This window comes from Diorhabda sublineata, chromosome Y, assembly GCF_026230105.1.
Source record: "Diorhabda sublineata isolate icDioSubl1.1 chromosome Y, icDioSubl1.1, whole genome shotgun sequence".
Classification (NCBI taxonomy): domain Eukaryota; kingdom Metazoa; phylum Arthropoda; class Insecta; order Coleoptera; family Chrysomelidae; genus Diorhabda; species Diorhabda sublineata.
In genome coordinates, this window is record NC_079486.1 from 6,351,476 (window position 1) to 6,363,251 (window position 11,776).

General features: G+C 34.7%; 1 protein-coding gene across 1 annotated transcript; it reads left to right on the forward strand.

The window, feature by feature from the left end:
- The first annotated feature begins 354 nt into the window (after window positions 1–354).
- Window positions 355–2,714, forward strand: LOC130451921 (uncharacterized). The gene is made up of 2 exons (XM_056791275.1): window positions 355–1,249; window positions 2,566–2,714. The coding sequence occupies exons 1-2, from the start codon at window positions 355–357 to the stop codon at window positions 2,712–2,714; spliced, it is 1,044 nt and encodes a 347-aa protein (XP_056647253.1).
- The last annotated feature ends 9,062 nt before the right edge of the window (window positions 2,715–11,776 follow it).

The window sequence follows — 11,776 nt, forward strand, 5'->3', positions numbered from 1 at the left end:
GAACCCATGAAGGTTAAGGAAATTATTCCACTAGGTTTCACCAAACCCAGAAGATACACTCCCTTTAATAAAATTATAACTTAGAACATAAATCCTACCATCACGCAAAACACATATGAAACACTTTCGGAAATGTCCGAAGAAGAGTCTCAACAAACATCAAACACCCAAAAGAAAAGGAAAAAAACTACCTTCAGGAAATACAATGCCACAGAGTAAAGTTCGGATGAAGACAATCAGAATAAACAAACCAGCAAGAGGCAAAAAGCTAAACAAACGAACACTACAATCAAAAAGAATAACACATCTTGCCCGCCAATCGTCATTGATGGAAACGTTTCTGCACATAGGGATATGGTGAATAAGTTGAAGGAAAATATTTGCAAACCATTCGAAATCAAATACACAAACAATTCATCAATCATTTTCTCTAAAGACATTGAAGACTTCGAAAACTTGAAAAAGGCATTAAGAGTGGGAAAAGTGCAATTCCATACTTATTCAAGAAGGAAGGATAGAGCTCATGCATTCGTTCTTCGTGGCTTAGCCGAAGGTCTACAAATAATAGATATAAAAGAGGAACTCAAGAAAACATACAAAATTCACATCAAAGATATTTTCAGAATGACCACGAAAGGTAGACCTCTCTACCTAGTAGTGACCGATTCGAAAGTCACTTTGGACTTTCTAAACAAAAACGTAAAGGTGGTAGAACACACGAGAATTCAATGGGAACATCGTAGGGAGACAAAACCGATAATACAATGCCACATTTGCCAGCAATGGGGACATGCGACTTCAAATTGTGGTAAAACACCGAGATGCCTGAAATGTGCTGGACAACATCTCACACCGGAATGTCCCAAGGAGAGAAGTAAACCCGCGAGGTGCGCAAACTGCAGGGGTGGCTTGAGGAAAAAAGAAATGTATACACTAAACCGGACCCAAAATAAACAAGATTTTCCCAGCTTACCTAAAAAACAAAACTCCCAACCGATTCCGCAAACCACTTCCCTTCAACCCACTTCCCAAAACAAAATAACAAGTCAAACAGCAGATACTGACGTGGACAAATTTAATGAATTAAACAGTATGTTCAAAGAGCTACACTCATTGGTAAAATTGGATGAACTAACCAGAGCCGTCGCAGATCTGCTACAAGAAATGAGGAAGGCGACCAACAAATTAGAAAAATTCACAATCTACAATAACTTTGTTGCTGGTATAGACAACTATGACATCTATGCAGGTAGGTGGCAAAGCAGGATTTCAAAATCGATCTAGAAATAATTTTTTGCAATATAAACGGAGTTTTTAAGAAACTCCATCTTATGAGACATTTTCTCTACATCCATAAACCTGATATATTTTTTCTAATAGAGACTCTACTCAAGCCAAACAAAACAGTAAATTTCAAAAACCCCGAATATCGTCTTTTTAGACAAGACCGCCGCGATGATGCCAACGGTGGCGGTATCGCATAACTCATCAAAAAAGGCATAAATTTCCAACTCTTACAACAAAATAATTCTGTAATTGAGCATATCGGAATCCTTCTCGATAATAAAATTAAAATAGTTGGTGCATACAACCCACCAAATACTAAATTGAACGAATCAGATTTTTTCAATATTGTGAAAACCCACAACAAAGTATTGTTGATGGGTGATTTTAATTGTCGACACCCACAGTGGGATCGGTACGCAAACTAACAAAAATGGAAATACTCTCAACTTTCTGCGATAATTCGGACTGCAACATATTTTTTACTGACGATCCTACCCATTTTCCTTTCGCAAACCACACCCCTAGTACGTTAGACATAGCAATAGGACGTAACATAAATAACATAACAAAAATGAAGACATTGACAGACCTAAATTCCGATCACGATTCCCTCCTAATTCAATTTAAACTTTCACTTAATATAAGCAACACAATAATAAAAAATATCTATGACTACAGCACCACGAGCTGGGTCAAATTCAGAAGAATCATTAACGAAAACATTAAAATCATAGACAAAATAGAAAATACAGAACATTTAAATAGAGTCATTGAAAATTTACAAGATATAATCCTAACCGCTAGAAACGTACCCACCACCCTTAAGCGTAAACCCCAATAATTGATACCCTTCCGGACTACATCAGTGACATAATACACGATAAAAATAAAGCACGCAAAAGATGGCAATCATCAAAGCAAGAAAACGATAAAATCATATTAAAACAATATCAATATAAAATAAATAATTTAATTAAATAATACAAAAACAATAATTGGGCGAAATATTTAAACAAACTGAAACCCGAAAATAACTCTTTATGGACAATTGTCAGAACATGCCCAACACACAATATCACGACAATATCTCAAATATTGTACGAAATCACCTAAACGCAATAAATATACAAAATTCAAAATACCTTACAACTTGCACTGAAATTTATAATATAATTTTCAAATTGGAAAATTAAACTACACCGGGTATAGATGGCATAGCCAATATACTTATTAAAAATCTTCCCAAAAAAGCTTTAGTTAATTTTGTTCTAAAAACAGGACATTACCCTAATAAGCTCAAAATCGCCAACATCGTTCCCATTATCAAAGCTAATAAACAACCATACTATGTGGATAGTTACAGACCTATATCCTTGCTCAATAATATTGCAAAGGTGATAGATAAAGTAATTCACAAAAGATTATAAAACTTTATTGAAAAACAAAAAATTATACCACCCGAGCAATACGGATTCAGAAGTGGACACAGTACGACGGCCCAAATAAAACGAGTTTTTAATTATATTAGAGAAAGCTTCCAGGACAAAAATAAGTCCATCATTGTCGCTATCGACATCCAAAAAGGTTCGAGGGTTTAATTTTTAAATTGATAAATTTAGAAGTTCCAAACTATTTAATAAAAATTTTGCATTACTATTTAACGAATAGAGAATTTTACGTCAAAAACAATGAAAGCCAGGCGGGTCCATATCCCATAAAGGCTGGAGTTCCGCAAGGGTCCGTACTATCACCTTTGTTATATTGCCTTTTTACAGATGATATACCCACTTCCCAATAAATTCTAACAGCTATGTATGCAGATGATACTTGTTTTGTAGCATCGGCAAAACATCCCGATCAAGCACTTAACATCATCCAAACACATTTAAACAACAAAATTTTACCATATTTTCAGAACAATAAACTATCTATAAATGAGTCAAAAACAGAGTACTTGTCACTCAGACGTATAGCCAGGAAAAGCAGCTCATTGCAATCGCAGCTTCACATTAACGAACAAACGATCCTGCCAAGCAGTACCCTAAAATATCTAGGGTATATTGTGCAAGCAAACACGAATGATAACGCCCACATAGCCAAACAAATACAAAAAGCTAAGATTGCAATGGGCAGACTTTACCCTCTCATCTGTAAACACAGTAAACTCACCACACAAAACAAACTTTTATTATACAAACAAATCATTAGACCCATTTTAACATACGCAGCCCCAGTCTACTACACAGGTACCAAACAAAATGGCTATTAAATATTCATGCTACTCAAAACTTCCTAGAACCTCGTGGTTACATGACATAGCCGATATATCAAAGACTTCGTCACCAAAATTTCAACAAACTTTTACAATTTTTGTCTACCAAAAATCTTCGAGAAAAACTCAGAGCCGCAAATCGCGGATATCCACGACAGTGGTTGTAGGCTTCTGCGTGGTTCACTAATCATGTAGTTGGAGAAATCCAAATTTATATATACCGAAATCAGAGTAAATAAAATCTTATATATAAATCAATATATTCCTACGAATTATTCAATATCAGCCACGTTGCTTTCTCGAAAACTAGAACCCCGATCGATTTTTGAAACTCTGTTTTTCAGCTGCTTTTCAGGGATATTTCAGCCGAAAGATTCTGAGAGTCACAATTATATACCAGGGACAGAGTTATTGTAGCTACATCAAACTTGTGGATAATGCCCCGATGCAAGGAACTACAACAGTACTTATAGACGTACACAACACATCTAGAGATCGCCAGAACAACGGCCAACGCATGTATTGTTATCTTTTAGATGTATTGTAAATAGGGAAACATAAAAGAAAATAAAGACATTTTTTAAACAAACAGTCAGTGTAATATGATGTCATCATTCGATGGAAACGCTATGTCGCTATGCGCTTGCGTGCTTTTAAACGTATGTTTAAATTAATGTTAATAATGAGATGTTTTCCTTATCTGTCAGTTGATGAATTGTAATAAATTTTCTCTTACTCAAATGCTGATGCATAATTATAAACACACTGCCTTCTAATATGTTTAAGGCCTCAGCTATCTCACGCAATTTCATTTTACGATTAGATAGAACCAATTTGTGGACTTTTTTGATGTTTTCTGGAGTAACCATCTCAATTGGACGACGACCACAACGTTCACCATGATCGGTGTCTGTTCGACCACGTTTAAATTCAGCAAACCAATAACAAATGGCTCTTTTATATGTATATTTGGAAGAAGACAAAATATAAAAAGAGCAAAGTTTTTTGTGGCGTTTTGTTGTGAAGTTCATCTTTGCATCTAGCTAGTAAAAAATTGCAAAGGTGAGATATGAGTCTTGCAACCTTCTGTATCTCTCGATAATTGTCTTCAGGTAACTTATTCCTTGCGAGATTATCGTATGTTTGTCCAGTTTTGTCGTCCTTCCGGTCCGTAATATCTAGTTTTTCCATTTGTTTCGTCATCTCAATTTTTTTTCGTGGATAGTAATATCCTTTTTGGATCCATTTATTTCTTTACCTGGGGGTAGTGGGATACATAGATCCCAGTGGAAACTTTTTGCGGGACATATTTAAACCAATGGTATTCATTTCAATTTTCTTTACAACAAATTTTTATGTATGAAGACTAGAAAAACAATTTTTGCACAGAGGAACATTGCAAGTTGAGCAGAAGGTTGTTGTGTGTTTTTCTCTCTTATTTTTTTCCACAACTGTGACATCTCCTACGAGTTGGTCCTTCATTTGGAAGGTGATCCCCAACATTCAATAACCATTTGGGTCATTTTAATCGTCTTCCGTATTGGCGTTTTCTAACAACCTTGGCATATTTTCGAGCCTCAGAAATCATTGACTCTGCAAGTGGAACCAGAAAATCCAGGAAAGAAATTTTCTTATGATGTGTTTCTCTCCAAATAATCCATGCATTACCGCACAGGTCATAAGCAAACGGTGAAAAACTTTTTTCTACCACTTCAAAGACTTACGATCCATGTCATAAATACCAATCAATTGGTCAGAAAGATCAACATCCCCCATGAACCTATTGTAATTGGCCACAATTTCAGGACAAGGAATTTCCTTTTTCTTTTCTGTTCACAAAGGTCATATCATTTCCATGACACTTTGAAAGCAGCGTTACTTCTTTTGTATCTTTCAACAAAACCGCCGTAGTACCAAATTGATTATGGACAAAGTCAGCTTCACCCCTGTTTCTTTTCTTTTTTTCGAATTTTGGCATGTTTCTACGATTGCCAATCACTGTACCAACACAAGCAAATGACGAGTTGTTAATTAATTTCGTCGACGTGAAAAACCGATCAAAACATAAACTAACCTCTGGATCTTTTAAATACTATTTGGGAAGAGGTGATTCATTTATTAGTATTAGATATTGCCAACCTCTTCAAAGCATTTAGATTGTGTAAATCATACTCATCAACATGCATATTTAGTATTTTACAACAATGTCTGAAGGAGCCGCTTCATCTAAATATTCATAAATTGAATTATTACACTTATTTGAAACTTTAAGTGCTTCTAAGAGTAAGACTAACTCTTGTAAGTAACAAGAAGAATGTTCTAATAATGTCACTGTTATTGCAGTTCCAATAAAAAAGAAATAGGAAACTAAAATGTATACTGATGAATTACCAGAAGTAAGGGACCTATTGGGTACTTCATTTTGCAAGTACTTTGTGGTAGCGAAAAACTAATTTAATAAAAAAATGCGTCGAGTTTATTCATGAAAGTGGGGACAGATTTTTAAAATTTAAATTCATCAAAATCATTTTTTACCATCCCATCACTCAAGAAAAGCCTTTTACATTAGCCTACATAATGTTGTTATAGAGTAGAGTGAGTTTACTAATTCAATCAACTGACGATCTTAAATGATAGTATACTCGGTAATATTTTTGTGTTTTGTACAAAACACATAGAGACAAACGGAAAACATCGAAACAGGCGTCAAACAGTGTAATAGTAAGTGTGGTAATATTAGTAGTACATGTATTGGATTTCTCAATGTGAATATTCTTCTTATTTTCATAGTATCTTTTAAGGACTTTACTTTTGTAATATGTTCATTCAACAAATTTTCGGCAGCTGTCTGTATGTCCTCAGTGTCGATTCATTGTACAATCAACATGTATACCATAAGTTTTACATATATTTATTGTATTTAAATATTTACCTCTATTATTCGATTCACTTTCCCCATTTTGCTTTCTATCAGCATCTTCATTTCCTTAATGTTTCTTCTACACTTGTCAATTTGTCACTGTGCAATTCATTTAAAGGAAGACTACGAAAAAGAAGAAGAGGATAAGAAAGAATAGAATAGCAGAAAGATACTTTTGAGTGACAATGTCGTGATTTTTAAGAAAATTTTCTGTTAGAATTCAAATTTCCGTTCTAATTTTTAATAAAAATTTGTTAATTTTCTCAATAAAGTTTGTTGAAAAATCCTATTTTTTCACTTGTTTTATGCAAATCATTATTTATGCCAAATTTTATCATTTTAATACCTTTTCCTTAAATTTCCAATTATATTGTCTTAAAGCATCATAAATATGAGTAATTCCGTGATTAACATGTTGAACGCAGAGCCAAACATGTTTATGTCCCCGTCAATTTGATGCCCAATTCTATTTGGCACAAAAATTTCATAAATATGACTAAATGCATTATTTAACTGTCAACACGTTAACTGTCAAGCCGATAATTTTTCTTATGTCCAAGTCAATCAATTTTATTTATTTTCCAATAAATTCCAATAAAACAACTTGAAATTAGGAATTTTTTTCGTGTAATTTCGATGCACAAATCAAAGATTTTCAACATTTTTTCCCGCCACAATTAGGGGAGAATATTGTTTCGTATCGTAAAAACAATAGATAAAACAACAGTGAGCGAAAAAATACTCAAACTAAAAAAATTTGGTTGTTGTATTATACTTGTATTTTCTAAAATTAATATTTAGATATACTCTATATGTCTATATATCTATATCTCTATATATCTTCTATATGATACGTTTTAGACACCACATGAAGCCACCATTTAATAACTGGAATAAGCTTAATTGAGGTACAATCTGCGAAACGGTTTTTGTTGGCAAAAAGCTTGAAGAAGCCTATGGACATTTAGCGTTAGTGTATGAAATATTTTTTCTTAATTTCAAAACTTTCCCATTTTCTAAACAATTCTCAATGGCAAACAGAAACATCATCTAAATAGTTTTAGTTTGAAAATAACAAGGTATAAGACATCAATCAAATCAAAATATGAGACAAATTCACTTTATTTACAATCCAAATTACAAATCTAATGATATGAATAATCAATATCTAGGGAAATTTAAATACCCGGATCTGATCGACGGCTATTGAACAAAGACATAGAACATAATCCCAAAGCTTTTGGCGAACATTATCTAATCAAAGTGTATTTCGAACTAGAGTTTCCATAGATAATCCAATTGTTTTATCCTAATTTCACAAAATCTGGTTGCAATTGTGAAGAATCAGCGATCAATGTCCAATTTGGCGGAGAATTAATTGAACTACTCATATTTATGGTTGTTATACTAATAGATGGAGTATTGTCAATATTCTCAGCAGTTCTAGAATCACTAATTTCATTCATTATTTATTCTGCTACTTTTTTATTTTTTTCTGTATCCTTATATTCTGCTTGATTGCGATTGGTTTTTTCTATCTGATCACCAGATGCAACATTTTCCTACAGACAAATTTAGAAATTACTATATTTAAAATTGGTATTTTCATCTTACCTTTTCATTCGCAAAGTTATCCTCAAATCCACTTGATGAATGACTGGCTTTTCCACTACATTCACTTTGTGATTGCTCTTCTTCTAATAGACTTTCCCGTTGTTAATACATTTGTACTAACTATAATTATCGAAATTCAATTAGTTTACCTATCTATTTAGGTTAAAGATCATTATTGGAGATATCTTTGGCTACATTTTCCAATTATTCATACTTATGTAATTCGAATTTATGTATGATTGTATCATTGTTTTTGACTTCTGCTTTCCTCATAATCTTTCAACATCCGAGTAATGATTTTAACTTTAAATTATTCACCGAATTCCACACCTCCATGTATTTCAATTTTATTCCAGAGTCGATATATATTATTCGAGTATCCTATAATCTGAAATTTCATATTTATCTTGTCTATTTTTGAGGTTTTCTGTAGATTTTTGGATTAAAAACAATGGATCATAACACATAATACACTGAGAACGTTGAATCAATCTTAACGACAGTTTGTTATTGTTTTCCCGCAGCCGAAAGCAAACATGATATTATTCGAACATAGAAGTGCCATGAAAAAGGTAAAAATTGAGTTTTAAAAAATTGATATAAACATATGATTCCATTATAGCTAGTTTGAAAGAAAATGAAATATTTCGAGATATATGTATTAAGGTAGTTTCAAAAATAATAAATTAATTCAATTATATATTTTGTTGTTGGACTAAGTGTTTTTTAAATTATTTATTTTGCCAATCTATTACGAGAGTTAAAAATATCAAATTAATCAATAAAAATTAAAACAAATTCAGCTGTAGCACCTGCATTATGGAAATATGTATTAATATCTGTTCTCGATAAATAAAGAAGGGTATCTGGTGTAGTTTTACTTAAAATTTGGGTTGCCAATTTAACTTTCATTTTTTTCTTTTTATAAAAAGTATGACTTGTTTTAATTTTCGTCCCCAACATAAGTCCTTCATTAACGTGAGGTTGCTTGGGTGATGGGATGGTTAAAAAATGTTTTTAAAAAATTTAAATTTGAAAAATCTACTCCTAAAGACTTAACCCTTTGCCAATTGGTCATGGTACCATCAAATTTCATTGACAAAACTTTTACCCAACTTTTATGTTTTTATGTCTTTTAGTTATGATGGTATTTGCTTCTGATTCAGCTCGTCTTCTTTCATTTTGCCACCTAGGGCACGCAAAAAAGGTATGATAAACATCGTCCTGTTCATTGCCACAATACTGGCAAAGTGGCGAGTCTTTTATTTTGAATCTGCAGAAGTATGCTGCAAAGCATCCATGTCCACATAATAGCTGGGACAAGGCGTACGTTATCTCCCCATGTCCTCTCTTGTGCCAAGGTTTAAGTTCCGGTATGAGTCTTTTGGTCCAAGCGCCCAAATGGTGTGTTGCTTCCCATTTTCTTTGCCATTTAGTTAGCGTGTTTTCTTTTTCTGTTGTTTTAACTGCTTGCTCTTTTCCATGTGTGGCGGTTCTCTCGTTCAGCAATAGGTCTATGGGTATTATACCCGCCAATACTAATATTTCCTCGGTGGATACAGTACGAAACGCACTGCATATGCGGATAGCTAGTTTTCTCTGTATCTTGAGGAACATAGATCTATACTTCAGATGTTTCAGAGATTCTTGCCATACTGGTGCAGCGTATAGCATAATCGAGTGGGCTACCGTTGTGGTTGAGTGAAGACCGGTGTGTCTATTATATCGATAGTCACCTGTTTAACAATCTTTCTATCCACCAGCAAAGTTGCCTCTGTTTTTTCTTTGTCACAGCTACGATTTCGTCCTCCGTCTTCCCACTCGCTACTACCGCCAAGTCGTCAGCGAATCCAATAAGCACGACTCCTGGCGGCATATCCAGGCGTAGTACATCGTCGTAGTAGACGTTCCACAAGGTGGTCCAAGTACAGAGCCTTGCGGTACACCACTTGTCACTTCCATATTAGTTCTGTCGCCAATTAAGATCCTTCGGTTGATAAAGTAGCTTTTTACCATTCGTATCAAATATGGTGCTATCTTTCCTTTTTCTCTTACGATGCCTTGCCAGGGTGCCGAGTTGAAGGCATTTTTGACATCCAGCATTGTTTTCTATTCTGATGTACATTTTGTTTTGCTTTATTTACCTCTTCCATTACTCTCAGCATAGCGTCTATGGTCGATTTCTTTTTCACAAATCCAAACTGTGTATCAGCAAGGCCTCCTGTTCTGCAGATTTCTTCAACTATTCTTTCTTTTATAAGGTGCTCTAGTAGTTTTCCCATGCAGTTTATTAGGCACAGCGGTCTGTATGTGAGTTTTGATTGTCCTTCTTCACGTGGTTTTTCTATGAGCAGCAATTTGGCGGTTTTCCAGATATCTGGGAATTCGCCCTTCAGGATTTGCTGGTTCATTACATTCAGACAGATTGGCGAAAGTCTTTGTGCGACACATCTAATTATCTCCGGTGGTATATGGTCGGGTCCTGCAGCCCTTTTTAATTTGATCCTGTTTGAAGCTCGATCCAGCTCTTCTGCCGAGAATAGTGTCTCGTACCTCAGTGGTACTCCACTTAGTTTTCTGGTGTTGTGGGAACAGCTTCTTAGCTTCGTCAAGCATGAGTTCTTCTGACAACGCAGGAGGTGATCTCAAGCTCAGTTTATTCATCACTATCTTGTATCCCAGTCCCCATGGGTCTTCTTCAACTTCTTCAATGACCCTTTTCCATTTAACCTGTTTTGGTCTTAGGATGGCGTTCTTTAGCCGCGCTCTTTCTTCTTTGTAGGCTTGCCGAGATGTATCTTTTTGTTCTTGCGATATATTAGGTTTTTTATGGAGCCTTGTCATATTTCTCTTCCGTGTAAGGCATTTTTACCGAGTTTCGCGATTTCCGCTGACCACCAGTAAGCTGGTTTTTTCCTGTCACTTGGGATACCCTTTCGTTGGAATGTATTATCACATGCATGGCTGATGTTCCCAATTAATCTCTCTGTCTTTAAGGTTTGTTCTCTTGGTGGTAATTTGCTTCGCAGTTCATTTATGAAGTAATTCATTTGTGTCGTATCCACCCTCCAGCCGCGGCTCTTCATCTTCGTTCTTACGCTATCTTTCTTAATAGCTATATCAAAATAAATGTAATTGTGGTCTGTAAGATTTTCCTCTTCAGACACTCTCCAGTTCGTTACTAAAGGCGCTATATTGGTTGCCGCGAATGTTATATCGATAATGGAACAGCTTTGGCCTCTACGGAAGGTAGGTTCACATCCGGTGTTCAGTGAAATTAAGTTTAGTTCTGAGGCCCATTCAGAAAGAATATCTCCTCTAGAATCATTTGATGTTGAGTTCCACATCATTGATTTCGCGTTGAAGTCCCCGTAAATCAGGCACTTATTTTTCCGTGTAGCTATACTATTTTTCAGTTCATTCAGTAAATGTTGGAACTCTTCGAGCCTTATATTTGGCGACATATAACAGCTATATATAGTGATTTTGATGCAGTCAATCCAGACAAATCCATTTCCCTGTCCCCAACCTTGTATCGATATGTGCTTGCTTGCTGGTAAGCAAATTGCTGCATCTATATTAATATCTATGTACCAGCCGCTCTTTTTAGCTAAATTCTTGTTTGGTTCGCTTATGATTGCAATGTCTATTTCATTTGTAGCTATTGTTTGTCGCAGTAAGTC